At 41.1% G+C, this 19480-nt stretch overlaps 1 protein-coding gene across 1 annotated transcript in view; it reads left to right on the top strand.

Annotated features, from left to right (window-relative positions):
• Nucleotides 1-17010, top strand: part of cabp7b (calcium binding protein 7b) — an 18684-nt gene extending 1674 nt beyond the window's left edge. The window contains exons 2-5 of the mRNA XM_037117564.1: nt 15116-15259; nt 15389-15501; nt 16421-16568; nt 16672-17010. Of these exons, the coding sequence (XP_036973459.1) occupies nt 15116-15259; nt 15389-15501; nt 16421-16568; nt 16672-16799 (533 nt within the window). The 3' untranslated portion in view covers nt 16800-17010. The remainder of the gene's footprint in view (nt 1-15115; nt 15260-15388; nt 15502-16420; nt 16569-16671) is intronic.
• Nucleotides 17011-19480: the final 2470 nt, after the last annotated feature.

Raw genomic sequence — 19480 nt, forward strand, 5'->3', positions numbered from 1 at the left:
TTGGGAGATGACCCGGAGCCAGGAATAAGCCCCACAATCATCAAAACACAAACAAGAGCAGAATGCCCTCATTTACATGCAGGTCAGCCACTCCTCCCTGTACGTTTATTATCCAGCAGAACTTAAAGCTCACATGAATTATTCTCAGACGCTAAATCCAGATGACACCAGATCAGTGTAGCAGTGTAAGATTATATATGGATTTATCATAATCAGCTCACCGGCCGTGGCTAATTACCTTTTTCTTTAAAACACATTCCGGTTTGGCCTGAATCGTTCTGCATCACCTGCACAGTGTGCAAAATATAGTCGCGCATCAATATTTGTTCGAAACATAATTCACCTGGATACCCAGAAACTAGAGACTGAAACCATATATATAAAAACAGTGAGTATTGGCGAGTTTCTCTCTGTGACAATGTTGCACAGACTCGCTGACCGTAGTATTCAAGCGCCCACTGACCAAGCACAACACACAAGGACAAAAGGACCTTGCATCCTGTGCAGAGAGACGCCGCATGTCACAGCACAGGACACGCACTGCTCCTTCTAAACAGATTCAAGAGTTGTGTTCAGTTTCGCGTTCAGGTGAATCTGTAGAGGAAGACAAGTTGTGAAGGGGGACTGGCCGGACGAAACACAGCATCAAATACATTCTCGGAGTTGAAGGAGTTGTATGCTGATATCTATATCTGAGGATTTGGAGTCAGGGAATATGAAACAGGGGACAGGCTCTCAAATGTGTTCAGCTAATTGAGTTGCTTTAGTAAACAATACAGTTGAAAATCTCTTCTGGACGAGACAGCAGGGTCTCAAATCATGATTCATGACAAACCATGAATATGTTAAAACTCTACTTTTCTTTTTTAAGTTCATTTTCTTCTTGAGACATCGTTGTGCTTTTGCTCTGGTTGGGTTTAGCCACACAAAAACACTTGGCTAGGGTTAGGGGCAGATCAATGTTTGGCTTGAAAGACCTGTTTTGATTGCCAAAATCATCTGGAGATGTCCTGACTTCCCATCAGAAATTTCAGATTTTGTTGGCACTTCAACTTTCAGCCCAATCACCAGAATAAATGTCAGGTTTCTGCAAAACCACAGGCAAGTTGATATTGAACTTTTCTTTATGTTGCAACTTCTCATTTGTTTGTTGAATTTTCAACACTGTGCTTATGCTCTGCTTGGGTTTAGGCACAAAAACACTTGGTTAGGTTTAGGAAAACATCTTGGTTTGGCCTAAAACACCTGTTTTGGTCGCTACGATCACAGATGGAGATGGTTTGATTTCCGGGGGAAAAATAGCAGGTTTTGGTCCCCAGAAAAATGTCTGGAAATGTCCACAGATCTTCTTAAGAATGCGCTCATGTTTCAGCCACACAAAATTCCTAGAAATATCCCCACATGTCCTTAAAAACAGATTGGTTAGAGACGTTAACTGCCATCATTTATCCAGGTGACTGTGCCGCTTCAAAAGAGATCATTAATATCGCTAATAAAAACTTTATTTATGTGTCACCTTTCAAAAACAAAGTTACAAAAGGCTTTGCAATATATAATAAAAGGAACAAAAAGGATCTTGGTCAAATCATTTAAATAATTAGAGGATTACAGGTACCATCAGTTAGGAAAACTTTAGTAAAATAAGTCTTTATTAGAGATTTAACAGATGATGGTGAATTTGCTGGGCTGAGATCTCGAGGCAGGGAGTTAATAGTGCAGAATTATGTATTTTCTCACATTTAATGAGGATTTTCTGACTTTACAGCAAATCGTTTTAGTGAGTGGCCTCGTTAAAATCTAATTATAACAAATAACTTGATCTCATTTCGGATGCATTAATTAATTCTAACGATTATGATTAGCCAATAAAACACGGTAATTACTTACTTCGGTGGCACGCTCAAGACTCGATAGAGATCACCTGCAAATCTGCGCTCTCGAGACCTTTTGTGATCTTTAATCCGATATCAGATTCAGATCACAATCCCGTCTGTTAGATTGATTATGCTGACCGGGACCAGGTTGGACACTGGCTAGAGCGCTGCAATATGGCCAGGATCACTGACACTGGCACTGAATGGAGAGAAGATTGTTTACACTGGCTGAGCTTTAGGGAGGCTGATTAAGTGCTCACGGCTCTTAATGGATCTGCAGCTTCCAGGGAATGTTTTTCAAACAGATGGTTGCCTAGGTGGGCAGGGTCGGTGGCGAGGCTCCCTGCCCTTTTTCTTCGCCCTTGTGTCATGCAGGTGTCAGAATCCCTGATAAGCACTCAGCCCGTGCACGCAAACGTAACACGGCTGCTTCTTCACCATTCCAGCTTCTCAGACCCCAGATCAGGTTTGAGGTGTTATTATAGAAACCCTACACATTTCTAACACTGCGTTGTTAGGCTGTCTGCGTGTGGAAGGGAAATCCAATTTTCTTCATCACAAATTGCATTCACATCTGTGCCACTCAAGCTCTCCAGACCAGGGATCATTAAATACATCCATTTAACATTCATGTGTGTATTTGCCCCGTGTGGAAGAATCACACTCGCTGCACACTTTTCTATAAATGCCCGTGTGGACATCAGGCTGTGCCAAGTGTCCCCCTATTTAATGAGCACATTGTTATGACCGAGGTCCAGGGCCAAGTTCCGCCTATTATACATGAACTGACGAGGGTAACTGAATACTATCTATGCCACTGTGACTGGCGAACATCATTAAGTGTGTACATAACTTATAATTGACGTAATAGACCAGGAGTCTAACACGTGTTGTGTAACATTTTGTGTGAAGCAGATTGAAGAGACATATTCCTCTATGTTTGAGTGGTATTGTCTCAGAGTCATTGTGAATTACAGTGAAAACAGATAACGTTTCAACTTCCCCCCCTAGCGTTTTCAAGTGGTAGGCCTTTCATCGATGGCCTACTATTGTTGTCATGAAGACAAACGGACACACAGCCAGACAAAAACATACATTTTTGCTTCTTTTGTTCCCATCTTCCTCACAGCTCCTGGTATTTTCTTTCCAGATGCTAGCACTGGCATTAGCAACATGGCTACCAGTAGCAGTCTGGCTAATGTCCAAAACAAGAAACCCTGATCTCAGTACAAGCAAAGTAAGAAACCTAGTTGTATTATTAAGTAGGCATGTTCTGTTACTTACTGATCTAGTATGCTATACTATGACTATTGTCTATCCATCTTATTCCTAGCCTCCTATATGCTTGCACAAATTATTTGCACCACTTTTGGTAAGTCCTTTCACTTAAACCAGCATTTTTCACAGTAAAAGAAGGTTAATCCACAGTGTGATTGGTAAGGCAGGGAAACACATTTTTGACAGGGGAACAGAGTTTGACACAACACCAAAATTGCTTGCTGATTCATTGTTGTTTTACCTTGGCTTCTATCACTCTCCCCCTTTGCCTCTATGCCTCCTCCAGTGCTTCTGGGGGTTGAAGCAGAATTTTCCTAAGCCTATTGTTGTCAGGTTTTTGGTTGTGGGTCAAGTGAACTGCAAAGGGGGGATTATATCACGTAAGAACATCGCTGAAGGAATGGCCTTTTGGCTGTGTGACAGGAAGGGTGTCTACTCCTTTGGGTTTTTGGGCTGAAAGACAGTAAATGTATCTATGATCACATCATCTTTTGTTTTATTCTGTATAAGAGGAACTCACACACCACTGTGTTTTAGTTTCTTTGCAAAGTCATTCAAACGTACGAGCATTCTCTGCATTTTCCTAAAGACATAGTCTCCACGACGCTCTGGGATTCTTTTTCTTTTGCGTTGCAGAGTTTCCACAGTTATTCCAGCTGCTCCACCATTACCTGGAGATAGTTACAAGTAGCTGCCGGGGAAAACAGATCCTCTTCCTGTTTTGGTTTTGCAATGGCAGACCTGCTTCCTTTGTGCTGCAAATCAAGACTTCGGTTTTCCGGGACAAATCCTGCCCGGTGGCAGACAGAACAGCAAAGCGAAAGGGGCGGGAACAAATCGGAACGCTGTTGGTGTCATTGTTCCGTTTACTTAATGATGACAAGATTGAGCCAAACATTTTTATAGATATATAGTATTTCTGTTTGTATACATGAGGTGATTCTATTACAGGACATTGTATTAATTATGCTACAACACACTTGCAGTGAACTGGCAGACACTTTAACTGCACATGTGTTGGAACTGATAAGACTCTCGTTTCATGGCTCAACAGTCATGACTTCCCCGGCAGTTACACTCTTGGAGGTCTCCTCGAGCTTGTATCCCTCCTCGGTGCATCGCTGACAGAGGATGTGAACAGTATTTATAGATCACAGCCAGCAGGAGAATCCCCCAGACACGAGGCATTGTAGTGGAGTCTTCCGAAAGTCTTCCACTTTGTATGCAAAGCTGTCTGCTTTTGTGCTTACAAATGGGGGCCTATTTTGCGGCGGCATTACAAAACAGACAAACATATGTGTAATATATGTGTGTGCGCTAACAGCTGTCGAGGATCTTTAACCAATACGTGATGTGCACATTTGTCAAGCAAGATTTACAGTAGTCTGAGACGGTCTCCTGACTCAGTATTGATATGTTTTTTGTTTAGTTTTTGGGCATTTCCACAGTGAGCCAACAACAGCAGCAAGGTTAAAAAACAACAGACAGGATTCTCCGTCATCTCTGCTTCCGCCGTGGTCAAAGACAAATGTCTGGTCATTACTGTTGTAGCCGCCCAGAGAGATTCACAGTTTCAAACAACATCATCTAATGATGTTGTAAGATGTTAATTATGAAGCTGTGTCCTTCTCTCACCTTGTCCGATTGTCCACCACGGCCATATTTCACTTACATCAACACACCGCGTTGGGAATCACTTAGATGCGAGGCAAATATTAATCGGCGGAAACTCGCCGTTGAACAACACGTTACTATAAACCTTTGAATGAAACCAAGAGGAGAGAAGGGCTGCAGGTCGAGCAGCTCCACAAATTCTCAACCTAAGGCTCCAGCAAACACAGCAAATTATGGGGTTTGGATACCAAGGTGATGGGTACTTCTTCGCCTCCATCTATCCTCAACAGAAAGCATCAGTTATCAAGACAGTCCTTGTTTTTTTTTTTTTTACTTTGGCTTTATTCTATCATGAAAACCTCGAGATGTCTGGCCAGGAAAACCAGCTTCAAAAAGGCCTGTAAAAAAAAAAAAACATCGGATGAAAAACAAACATAAATCTCAAAATGAGATCAGTGGAAGTCTAATCGGGACTTGTCTATATGAGAAAAATGAGTCGTTTGATTTGGTCGCGCTAAACAGCAGCAACCTTGTAAAGTCAAGTCTCTAATCCTTAGTAATTCTCCGCTTTCCTAAAAAAAGATCAGGTCACGTAATTTCAACTCCGCCTGCCAAGAGCTGCAGGTAGTGGGAGTATCTCAAGTACTTTTTGACAGCGGGAGTTGTTTTAGCTGCAGGGCTCGTGGAGCACGTCTCCCGCCGTCTCTGGTGGCTGTGTTTGTTGTGTTTGTGTATGTAAATGCAATAATGCGAGGACGCCATAAATCTCGAGAAGCAAAGACGGTTGAAGTGTAAATGTGCACGACCTGTGATGATGGGATGATTTATTGTTTTTTCCGCTGTGTGTGTGTGTGTGTGTGTGTGTTATTATGAGACTTTCCAGGGAGGCAAGTGAAGTATGACGTTTCATGTCTTGCCACATCCTGGATTGTCATATTGTGCCGATTCAGTCATGGCGTGCATGAATGAGGTATGCTGAGCAGTGCTTGAACAGCACTTTGTTGGCGCGTAGGAGGGAGAGCGATTTCTGGAGCATCCAGACAAGTTAAGCCATTGACTTGATGCCACTCTAATGACTTAATTAATTACAAATATAGCATTTGATGAAATTATAAACTCCTGTTTGATGACAGACTTTTGCTCAAGTACTTTCGGGGCGCTGGTGAACCCGTGTTGCCCCCATGTTCAAAACAACGCAGCAAAAGTGCCCTTGTGGAGGATAAAGCGTGACAAAGTGCCCTCTGTAGGATGTAACTGTGTCACGACTTACCGCAGTCTGACACTGTTTTGGGGTTTATAGTCAGCCAGAAAAATCTGTTTTACATATGCATCAAGATATTAATGTTCTTCTTAGTATACTTATTTTCCACAGCCCTTTTGTATTAGTATTTGTTTGTAAATTTGCATTATTTTGACAGTATTTTTATTACGTGTCAACCTGTTGTTTATTCCACCGAGAGGGCCTTAATGGAGCTTTCTTCGCTGTAAGGCATATTCTATTTTTGCAGCCTCTGGATAATATGATTCCCGTGTTTCCCCACTTTCATTATCGGACGGAAAGATGTCATGGGTTTCATCATACCATTATTGGGCGAACCCACCTGGGAAATGCTCTTATTTAATGAGAAAGAGTCTGATTCACCTCCCAGGGAAGAGTTTTATCCTCCAACCAATTTTCCGCAACTACCTCAATAAGCAGCACTTTTGATAAGAAAACTATTTGTTGATTTAAGGAACATGCAAAACCCCTCACGTTCCTACTTAACTATGTCAGTTAAAGCACTCTTGGTAATTATATTTTGTTACCTCTGGACTTGGAAATCTGAAGTTGCTGTAGAAACGTACCTCATTTAATTTTGACGTCCGGTGCTTTTATTCAATTCTCTTTCACAGCAAATGGCCGCATCTCGAGTCGACACAAAGGATCCTGTTTGATCCCGACTGGCTGAGAGCGAGTAGTGGAAATGGCTCCTTTACCCACGTAAATTGATCTCCAGATGGACACAAGAATATTACAACTGATCTGGATTAGAACAAACTTAGTTTGACACATGATATAGGTTTTAGTTATGGGGTGAATCTATTGCGAACAGTGTCTTGAGTCATGTTCGTGCACATACAGTAACTTCGGAGCCGGAAGACTGTCTGTTATTGTCTTCTGGTCAGTTCCTGCGGTGTGCGGAGACCTTTTCATCTACCTCCTGTTGTGTTAACTCTATTACCATTTCCTGTGCAATGTCACGACCGTTCATTGAAGGTGAGGATGGATTTTCGTAGTGAACTGGACAATCACTGCAGAGCTCTCTCAGCAGTGGTGCGTGCTTTTCCTCAAGGATGTTTGGTCCCTTGTTCGATAGGCACCATTGTCTTCTCCAATGGGTAGGAGTGATGACGACAAGATCGCTTTGGGTATTTTCTGTCCAGTCATCTTTGTTGCTCATAAGCAGTTATATAGGATGGGGAGCACTCAAACACAGACACTATTTTGAGATTCAAAAGCTACTCAATTCAAAAGCAAAGACGCAGCTGCTTTAAAGAGTATCACTTGGGAAACTAAGAAAACAGCAGGTTGGCAAGATAGCTATTGTTATACATATACATATATATATATACATATATATATATATATATATATATATATATATATATATATATATATATATATATATATATATATATATATATATATATATATATATATATAGATATATAAATGGAAATGATTATTGACTAATGTGGAATCAGTGGAATCAGAGGGACTTTCCCTGTGCACTGACTGGCAAAGCACAATCGAGCAAACAAACAAGAAAAAAAAACAACAAAAACTATGTTGATGTCGCTCAGTGGCCGAGTTGCATTGTGGGTAGGGTAGACACAACGTTTTGAAGGAAGAATGGGTGGGACAAGAAAGGCGGTATCCCTGGTTTTCATCATTTGTTTGCAGAGTGCAATGCTACACCAGTGGGCTGCTTTTCAAAATCTGGAGCCTACATTACCCATAATGCAATTTAGCCAATGAGTGGCATCAATGGAGGCAATTTATGAAATGACACGCAGCTTCCTCTGATGTCACAAAAGGCTAATAAACTACTTTTTTTTCACATATGCAGCAGTGCTCCCCAAGACCTGTAAACACACTTCAATATTTAAAATAGCCAGAGTTACCCTTTAAATCTGAGCAACAATGTGATAATGCTGTGACTTGCTGGAAACTCTAATTATGATTTTGGAAACAAATGGCTGAGCCATGCAATATTTATTCTGCAGTCATAAAACAAGGTCTCTCAGCTGGAAAACAGAAAACAGAATGTGGCATTAAACAGCACGTCTCAAAGTAATGAACCAAAATGCAGATTAAAGAAATAAAAAATGTATGACTTTATGATTTGGTCATGAATGATTTTTAGGAGATTTTGACACAACAGTGTAACTCGCATCGTTAAATACACATTTCAATTTAAATACACAGTCACAGATTTAGCACTTACACATACAGAGCGCAATTTCTCACTTCCTCTTCTGTTATGAATGTTAACACATATAATGAATGTCTTGTTAGATTTGAACACAAACGACGTGTTTAGAATATCACTGTGATACACAACAGTGTCATCTTTCTCCAAATGCCATGTTCCCACTCTTCCTCTGGCCCGCAGCCATTATTTGGGATTTCCCCAATTTCTTAGGTGAGAGAGCTTCCATGGCCTCTCTGCCTTTGCCAGTGGCACTGACACTCTGCCAATGTGCAGCAGTGGGCTTCTTGGCATCAGCCTTCGTCATGGACCATTTTCATTTTTTTTTTTTTTTCTTTTTTTTTTTTTTAGCCGCTCTAACAAACAGCATGAATCACTCTGTAGGTCGCTCAGAAAAGGTCAGTAGGATCTGTTGGTCCTCATGTTCTGTTTTAGCTCACTTGGAAGGTCAGCAGACTTTCAAGTCCGGGTTTTAGAGCTCAGGGTTGGCAAAAGTCGTGAGCTTTGATGTTTGGGACAAATCATTTCAAGCTTGTCATAAACTGTTTACAGGCTACTAAAAATACATCTCTACAGCCTCTGAGGGCAGATTACTTCTTGGGATCGGGCCAATAAGCAACCACAGAAGGAGAAGGAGCATCCGTTGTACTAAAGTGACGATTGAAAGAACAAGGTGATAATCGAACAGTAGGTCAAATAACCAAAAACAAACTCAGGTTTTAAGTTGAAGACTAAATAAACATCAACACATCTGTTTGCTCTCCAGGAAACAATCAGCGTCATGATTCTGCCGGCAGCTGTTGGATTAACCTGCCATGAAATTGTCGGTCAATACTTCATTTTGTTCGTGCATGGCGAAATGTAATGAATTGGCAATATCATTTTTGTCTCAGTAAACTCAAAAGGCGGTTTAATGTACAGTAATATCCCTCTGTTCCCCCCCTTTTTGCCTCAGGTGACCCAGCCTTCCAGCATTTGCAATGCAGGGGACACATCCAAGATATTCTGATACCACAAAAACAGATATTTCTTCTGCAGTCCCCAGATCCATTTTTAAGATGATGCAGCACCTGTCACTGGGGAAAAAAAAAACAAAAATGCACATTAGACAAAGGAAAGCCACATTACACCATGCATGCACAATTGTTTGGACCATACACAAACTGATTTGTTTTAGCAAACAGTGCCGCCTTCATCAGATTTATCTCTGACAGGTTGTCGAGTTGTTCAAGAATTTACTGTAAGCGGGTATAACGTCTTTACTTTGACCCGACCACTGTTTCCATGGGCCTGCCTATTGAGATCAAAGGTTCAACACTACGAGCTGCACTGTAGTCTAGTGGTACAGCAGCTGACACCTCTGAATCTTTTGCTAGATGGCAGCAGGGTGAACAGACTGTGGCTCAGGGTGGGTGTTGTCTTTTAGTATCTTTTTTTGCTCTGTCCAGACATCTCACTTCACCGATGCCACTGATGCTCTACTGGGTGTCTAATACAATATTTTACATGATTTAATGTTCAAAAACTGCATTATTTTTCTCATTCGGTCCATTGCTGCAGCACCTCTATTCACCCTCTCTCTGAACATTCAGTTTTAGTGCCTGTTGATTTTAAGCACCCGTCTTTTAAAAAGCCCAGTCTTCTCTGATTGGCCAGCGCTCCCAGGTCTGAGCGCACCCACATAAACCCAGCCGGTGTTTTGCAACCACGCCATATCTGAAGGATGTGACTGTGTAGCAGTGATATCATGATGTTATGGAAGTTCTCGTGCCTCTTTTAAATGTACAGTTTCTGAATATGGATTCTTGCACATTTCTCCATGTTGTGACTGTTTTGATACTTGAGCTTGTGGTATTTCTATGGAACCTAGACCTGTTTCATAAAGAGAAACTGGAGGAAATTGCACTTTCCAATTTCCAAAAATCTTCGCTTTAGTGGAATAACTTTGCTTAAAAGCAAGATTTTGTTAGATATATAGTCAATAGTAATAACGCAGTGACCATGGACTTACCCTTGACTTGTCTCTGAACACTGCTTACGCAATGTGTTTGACTCAGTGTTACCATCAGTGTCATTACCTCAATGACTACAGACACTCTAATGTTTTTTATGACCAATGTGTCACAATATTTTAGCCATTGACAAGATTTTATAGCATTTTTACGGTAGTTGACCTGAGCGGTAAGCTATTGCACACCACTGCAAAGGAGCCGCTTAATGGTGTGAAAACAAGTCAGTAGATGCACTGAAGTCATCCCCCTGTCAGCAGAATTAATACTAAAAAGTTTAGTCACACAGACCTTGGTTACTTGCTGCAGCAGGGGAAATATGCTAAAAATACATTTGTAATTCCTGTACTTACATATCGTACAAGGATTTTCTTGGCCTGGCCGCGACTCCAGAGAGCAGAGCTGTTGCACCCACAGAGCAGCGCAAGGTCGCTTCAACTCTCTGTGATTCCCTCAAAGTAGAACAAAGGCTGAGTCTGCTGAGTGTTTTACCTATTTTTTTATTCAACAAGGGTTCTGCTTTTAGTAGTATCATGTGTAAACTTTGTCCTCAAAACACTTTATAATGATGCGTTGAATATGATTTCCAAATACTCACTATGACATACACAAGTAGACACAATAATGCAAAATACTCTGAGAAATAGTATATTTGTGAAGCTTTTGATCATCACTTTTTTGAGATTGTAGCAGAAATTTATTTTACAATTATGTGAATATCTTTCAGAATCCTGCAGGAATTAATTTAAATATGGGCCCATAGGAAATATTCTACAGTGCTTCATACATTTCTATGAACATCACACCGCATCCTCATACATAAACCACTAAATGGTTAGGTGTGGTTAGGCTGAGGAAAACATTGTGGTTTGGATTAAAATCACAACATTATTTCTGTAACGTCCATCACAAAACACACCTACATTACCTTACATTAAGTCTCCTGAAGGAAAGTCCTGTGCTTGTATAACCTCTTACCTGTGCGGACTTTTCACTCTTCATGCAACAAATGCAGTTATAGGCTGTAATAACCATCTTGCATTTTCAGCCTCTAAGGTCATCTCTCTGACGAGGACAGACTCGAATGTCAACCATCAAAGTTGAAATGTCATGTGTCTGAATAATATCTAATTTATTTCCATGTCTTCATGAATGAATTCATGACACTACTTATACTCAAAAATTAATTAACTCATTTAAGAACATAAATAAATAACAAAATGACAGAGACATCTTGGAAAAATGAATAATCATATAGACATACTTAGTGTAGACATGAGTAAATGCATATAATGTATCTTCAAATATGCACATTCATACATGTATATGTGTAGATATGTATGATAAATATTAACATATAGTGATTGTTTTGTTGCTGTTTCTTGCATCACCAGGTGTAAACAATACGAAAGGATAAGGGAAAACATGCAAACACATACAAATACGTTGGATATCTTGTGTCTATGCTGAAATATGAAATCATTGTAATAAGAGTATTTTAAACAAATCTTAACTAAAACTAAGTATTATGATTTGGAAGAGTAAGAAACAGAGAAATTGTTTTGCATATGGAGGGAGCAAAACAAGAGGAAAACAAATGCTCTGTTTGAGTGTTTTTCAAAACACGATAGATTAAACATGAGATTACAATGAATTTGACCTTTTCAAAGAGGTAGCAACGGAGTTGTGTCGCTTGAGGTTCCATCTGTACATTTCTTTTTTAAATATTCACTCCTCGTGGTGTGAAACAATCAGTAGTCCAGCCACCGCTCAGCTGGCTCAGTGAATTCATTATTTGTCACTGGCACCGGGGGTCATGACATTGAATCTAGGGTGGTTCTGAGAGGAGATAACAAAACTCAAGCAGCACTGCAGGCTGTAATTTAGACAAATATGTTGTGTCTGATATGTCGAGGGTTAGTACAGACGGTGTCACTTGTTTAGAAGCAGCTCAATGGATGCACCACAGACTGGCCTCTTCGATTTCCATACGAGCCTATGGACCTGCCACTGAGGGCTATCACTTGTAAAATGCTGTATCTCAGTCGGCCTCTCATGTACACATGATGGATGGTCAGCGCTGGTCCACACGTGGGTTTGCATGCAAATTGCAGGTGCCGCTTGCCCAATCCCATACTTGCATGCCAATTAGTTTTAGTTAGTGGAGGCACTTGGCATAACCCCATGCTTTAAGTTCTAATGAAGTTCCATACAGGCTGCTGGTGTGACAGCAGCAGTCAAACTAATAACTGAACCTAGAGATGAGCCTATTTTCTAGTTTATGGTGTTGTTTAAGCCTTTAAACGGTCAAGTGTGTCAACTCCGGTGTTCGTTTGCCTCGTCCTCTGCGACACGTTCCCTTTCTCTGCTTCGATTACGCGAGGCTGGCATTGTTCACGGCCGTGCCCTACAGGTGGAGTTTGTTTTTTAATCACCGGTCTTGTTTCAGCGAATGACACTAACCACTGGCAAGCATCGAGGAGTCTTGTGTGTTCGAGGATCTACATCAAAAAGAAGCACAGAGGTTTCGGTGCCTTTGATGTGCAACTGCCTCTTTTTACCACTTCAAACAGAATACTGTGATGCGGGGCGAGGAAAGCAGCCAAGCCGCAATGTTTATGGATTATTTACCAAAAGTTGTAGTTAATTATAAACATATGAACCTGCTCGCAGCCTTCTGCCACGGCCAATTGTGCTACGGCCATGGTAACAGGTGTTAGCTCCGGCGGTGTCTGTTAGTATACGTCTACAGCAAACAAGGAATTTGCGCCATATGTTTGTCTTAGCCGGCGTGAATAGAACCGATCAGTGTCAGCTTCCAGGTAGAAATCCCGCCCGCAGCACGTGCTAGCTCACAGTTGTCCTTTTTCGTGACGTTGTTACAGCTAATTGATCCAAAATGCGTGTTTGATGCTTTCGTATCTCGCTCGTGACAACATTGTTTACCAACCTCAGTTTGGAAACTCGACAGCTTGAAAACAGCGCATGAAGTAAGCACAGTAGAAACGTCAGATCGGTTGGACCATTGTGTTTTACTATATACTGTTTTACTATACTATATGTTTTACTATATGTATTTAAATGTTGCAGTTACAGCTGAAGGTGAAAACTAAAATAAACATGTTTGCCAGTGTCCCATATCTCTGCAATGCAAATACCTACCACTCCTCTACCAGGAAGTGACTGTAATGATGATTCAATCAATATAAACCTTAAAACAGAATACAATAAATCTTAATTTACATACATGTTATATCTATCTGCATCACAGGTAAATGCTTATTTACTGGCATTTAGCCAGGTCTCGACCCACGGTGAAGAAACATTCAACGACAGCCTCCTTGTCTCTATCCATGATGCTGTGTCCAAATGATCAACTACAGTCTCTCTGCCTCTGTCCCTGGTGATGAAATGTTTTGTCACTCCCCACTGCGCTGAAATTTTCAACTACAGCGTCTTTGTCTGTATCCATGGCAATGAATTGTTTCTGTCCCTCCCCATTGTATTGAAATCCTCAACTACATCCTCTCTACATCTTTCCATGGCACTGAAGAGTTTCCGTTACTCCCCACTGTGTTGAAATGATCAACTACAGTCGCTCCGTCTCTGTCCCCGGTGCTGGAATGTTTGTGTTGCCCTCCATGGCGCTGTAATAGTCAACTACAGTCTCTCTGGCTCTATCCGTGGCGCTGCCGAGAAATTCAATTACAGCCCCTCTGCCTCCATCCGCGGCCCTGAAAAGGTTTCTGTCACTCCCCATTGTGCTGAAATTATCAACTACAGCCTCTCTGTCTCCCTCCGTGGTGCAGAAGTGATCAACTACAGTATCTATGTCTCTATCCGCGGTGCTGAAATAGTGTCCGTCACATACAAATGCAGCATCTCTCTCTGCGTCTGTCCGCTGTGCTGAAGCAGTCAAACCCCGCTCCCATTCCGAATGAAGATTGGTGGATTTTAACATTCAACAGTGGCTGTAACCCCGCCTGATGGCACAAATAAGGCTGGTGTATGAGCACAAAATGAATAATGATATCATAGAATAAAGTTGTTATAACAGACTTCATGAGAGAGTCCATGTACAAACCACTTGTCAAATGACTGTGCATTGAGAAGTTAAGGGTTAAGCTGTCTGTCAGGCTCATCTCGCTCAGGCCCGTTCATTTGTTCAAAAGAACTAAAGCTCAAGAAATTTGACTGCAGTCAATATTTTGAATTTGTTGGGGCTATTTTCAGCGGGGAGCACAGAGTATTTGGGATTTACTCAAAATAACCGACCGTTTAAATTGTGTTGACGGAAAATGGCTAATGGATTTGTTTTTAATAGTTTTTGGACAACAGTGGAGCTCTGTGATACGTGCTGCATATCAGCATTTGGCTACACAGATAATACTTGTTGGTTTGGGCATTTGCATGGGAATTACTGACCATGAGAAAAAGGTAAAATATCAGAACACTTATCCTTGAACGTGTCTGCAGTTTTTTGTAAGAAGAAGAAAAAAAGTTTTAAACCCCCTGCACTTTTCCCTGTTCAAACACTTCATATTCAGGTATGCAGGCTTTTTTTTTAAATTTTTTTTTCAAAACACGAACATCTAAGAAAGAGGGATTATACCTTCTGAGCTATGCCCATGTGTAAATTGCTGATATACCCTGTTCACCACAGACACGTGATTTCACATGACTTTCAACTGCTTTAAACTGTAGCTACCCAGAAAAACTGCCTACATGCATTTTTAACATCGGCATGCTCTGCTGTTGCTCTGTGTGAAGGTGTAGGTGATAAATCTATGTGAACGTGTTCGTGGTGCTATACCTCCTTCGCTTCCCTGCGCTCTTGATATGATAACTGCCCTCTTTTATCCTACAGAGATTCGTGAGGCGTTCAAAGTATTTGACCGAGACGGGAATGGTTTCATCTCTAAGCAGGAGTTGGGGATGGCCATGCGCTCACTGGGCTACATGCCCAATGAGGTGGAGCTGGAGGTTATCATCCAAAGACTTGATATAGATGGTATGTACTGTGTCGCTCGCTCTTTCCCTCTTTCTGGGTCATAGAGTTGAAAAGTGGCTCTTTTGACATACTCCAACGCGTGAGCTCCACCGAGACTGGTTTATATATTTCTGTCTCTGTTTTCTCCAGGTGATGGTCAGGTTGGTTTTGAGGAATTTGTCACGTTGCTCGGCCCCAAACTCTCTTCTGCTGGGATGCCTGATAAGTTCCACGGGGCTGACTTTGATTCAGTGTTTTGGAAGGTAAACATCATCAGTCAAGTCTGTACGCCTTTTCCTTTGTCAGCGTTCATTAATCCATTCTTTTTACTATTTTGAGTAAGTTTTCCCTCCGGATTTTTGTTGTTTGTCATTTCATAATAAAAAGCCACCTGTTTCAGTTAAGATAAGAAAAAGCCTACAGATGTACAATCTAGTCATTCAGCTCTTTCATGCATGGTGTCCACAAGCCATGCCCTCTATTCCATTTGATGATAATCTTAGCATCACGTTTTTATTTTGAGATATGGCATCACAAATCAGAGAACCAACAAAAACAAGTATAAATACATGTATTTTTCAACTAAATGTGTTACAAATTGTTTTACCCAGATAACATTTTTCTTGTTTATCTTTTTATCTGTGATTTAAAATACATCCACCCACCCCCTCTATACATCATGTGCCAAAGGGTTTTCTTTTGCCTATCTAATTCCACCTTATTGTCTATGTTTTATTTATAATTATGATATAATTTGCATATGAATCATTTTACCAACCAGTGTTCATATTTGATCTCAATATAGGCTAAATAGGCAGTATATACACTTGACCTGATGTAATAATTCATCTTTAAAGGAACTACACAGCATTATTATTATTTTCAGATGTGCCTTTCTGACTTTGCTTAACAAAAAAGTGAAGGTATTGATTTTCAAATGGTACAAGCAGTGTCATGTTTCTCTTGCTTGTGGCTACATGATCAAACAAATCATTCCACTGTCTGTTTTCATTGAAAACATATGCTGTTTGGAAGCACTAGTCCAGTAAATATTCTCATGGCTGCTAACAATGTCAGCCAAGAGCTTCCCTGCAGCACCAGTATTTATTGCAGACCTACAGGGCGTTGGGAGGGTTTTCCTCTGCCAATCAGACATTTCTTGGTGTTTTGTGTCTTGCCCAGTGTGACATGCAGAAACTGACTGTGGACGAGCTGAAGAGGCTGCTTTACGATACTTTCCGTGACCACCTCACCATGAAAGACATTGAGAACATCATCATGACTGAGGAGAGCCACCTGAACAGTCCAGAGTCCCACGTGGACATCGACAGTATGTCGCAAGCAGATTTCATTTCACACGACTCATGGTCATTTTCAAAGACACTCAGATTGTTCTAATAGTTTCTTCTCTTTTTTTCTTCATCTTTCCGCAGCGAGCCCAACACAACAGGAAAAACACACATGTGTGCGCAAAAGCCTGATTTGTGCCTTCGCCATCGCATTTATCATCAGCGTTATGCTCATTGCAGCTAATCAAATGCTCCGCAGAGGAATGAAGTAGGACGCCTGTTTCCGGCTGTTTTTTTTTTTCAGAAGAAGAGAAAAGGCCGGACAATGAATAAGCAAACATTAACCAAAATACTTGACTGTCTTTGGTCCCGTTCAGTGTTTTCAACGCCCATGATGACGCCATCACAGCTTCCCTCTATAACGGATAAAATGATGTCACGCGATGGTTTTGTACTGGCCACCAATCACAGCATACCACGGTAACGAAAAGCACGACAGAAAGACATTACAAGGGCTGATTAGTATCCTAAAACAGTAGCATCACCCCACTTCAAATTTCTGAAGTTTTCTTAGAGATGAGATAGAAAAGCTGCCTGTAGAGGACTTTGGTATTTCTGCGTACAGTTATATATGGTAGTGATAGCTGTGCTGTGTCTAATATATCAAAACGATTAATGTTGTTGATGAGAACTCTGCCGTTTGGAATAATGATAGTACTGATGATAGTAATTAAGCAATACAAAAGTGTTGATGGGCGACATAAGTAGTTTTAAATCACTGACTGAAACTTAAGGATAAATGACTGCTGCATAATGTGTCTCTGTAAAGTCTCCGTTTGTGTTAGTGCCGAGATTTCCAGTCCAGCTCACGTCCAGTTGACCGTAATTTGCCGGGGCCAGCGTCGTCTGTGATGTGAATCTTTACAAAGGAGCAGCAGCTCCACTGATTCACAACACGGGACTGGACTACTAACAAACACATGATGTATTCTTGAGTCACAACACAATGTGTAAACCCATTGTATGGAACATCTGAAGTACTTTGGCAACTTTTTTTAGCTGGATGGCAGTGCGGCTCCGTTGGTCTATGACGCTGATCCAGACAGAAAAGTCCAGAACCTGTTACTCGTGATTCCCGCTGACTTGGGTGATCGCTTGACTTTTCCTGTAAAGCCACCAGAAGATGAAAGATTTCACTCAACATATACTCAGTGGATTGACACAAAGTTTGGGGAAAGTGCAGAAGGCTCTCAAAGGATGTATGCCAATGAATTAGGAGATTCCCTGATTTTTTTTCCCCCCTGACTTTTGTGGTTGAGATCGCGTATAACTGGTACCGACATTCATCTTCCCATCATAATAATAATTGTAATAAGCTGGTGATCCCTTAATGGAGCGTGTAGGAAACAGTGGCATTTAGCGGCGCAGTTGCAGGTTGCAGCCATCTGGATAGCCCTCACCTCACTCTCCCCCATGGTAGTCACAAAAAAAATGCAGCAAAAAAGATTAAAAATGCATGACAGACTCTTCTCGCTCTGTTGGTTTAAAAAGTGCATTCGAAAAAACAAACTGTTTTTAGTTTCAGGTCATAATACACTACAAAAAACATAAATTTGTATATAACTATGTCATTTTCCCCTCTAAATCCTTCTTAAATCCTGCACACTAAACCTGTAACTTCTCAACTAGCGCCAGAAATTTGGCTCAGGATCAAATTCTTTTCTCCAAATTATTGAAGCAAGTTGTTGCAAATGTTAGCTTTTTGCTCTCAAAGCTCTGCCACGCCTCAAAAAAACAGCTTCACAGAGCTGCTAGCATCGGCTGTAGGCTCTCGGCCTCAAAGTATCGTGAAGCCACACAAAGCTTTGACACAACATGGAGACGGTGTAATGGTAGCACTGGCATTTAGCTCAAAGCACTGCTGTGGTTGAGAACAAATATCACAGAGCCACCAGTACAAGGGGGAACATAATCATGCAAACCTGCAGTTTCTCTGCTTGGTTGCTCTCATTAGACGCTAACAAACATAAAGTGTTTAACATTTCTTAAACGTCATGTTATTATCCAACAAAGCCCGGCTCAACTGGAACTGAATTAAAGGCATATGAGAGTTTCACGGAAATTAAGTGAAGAAAAGTCGATTTCCAATTCCACAAGTATAAAGAAGCCAACATTGGAATAAACTGGGGAACAAGCACAGGAACACAGTGGAGAGCACTGAGCAAAGGCTGGATAAGAGAGAGGGACTGAGTGACATGTTGGCACACACTGTGACCCTCAACCAGATGCTGTGGACTGTCAGCTGATCTGCACGGTCTGTTTCTAAAGATGTCACGGTTAAAAAAAATAAATAAATACGATTGAATGGGTTTGTTTTAAAGCTCCGAGTGAGCCTTCTTGGCTGAGCAGCTTGGGGTTGATTTGTAAATCTAACAGCTGTTTTCCCTGCTGAGAAGGTGAAGTAAGATGAAGTGAGCAGTCAAGTCGAAATGGAAGGAACGATATAGAAAGAAATAACAAAACCCCCACAAAGAAATATCACGGCATGTGGATGGATCTTGATGCGAGAAGCCCGGACTTTAAGTTGGATATGAATCTCTCGACCGTCACACAAATGGCAGAACGTGTCGTACTCACAGTCTGTCATGAGACACGCACAACACTGCTGCATATTCCAGATCTGTGCTCCAAGACGAGTAATAATGACTCACATTGAAAGACGACAGAGGTTTTTTTTTTTTTTTTTTTTTTGTACGACCTGAGCTACCAGCTGTGAACAAATGAAACCATATCAACTTTATGTTTCAACAAAACAAGCAGTCGGCGTTAACTGTCATGATCAGAGCAAATGAGAATGAGGGACACTCAAAACACACTTGCATGTACATTAAACTAGAAATAAATGTGTGTTTTGTGTGTGTGAGATCAAATTTTGAATTTTGACGTACGTATT

This window comes from Acanthopagrus latus, chromosome 12, assembly GCF_904848185.1.
Source record: "Acanthopagrus latus isolate v.2019 chromosome 12, fAcaLat1.1, whole genome shotgun sequence".
Taxonomy (NCBI): domain Eukaryota; kingdom Metazoa; phylum Chordata; class Actinopteri; order Spariformes; family Sparidae; genus Acanthopagrus; species Acanthopagrus latus.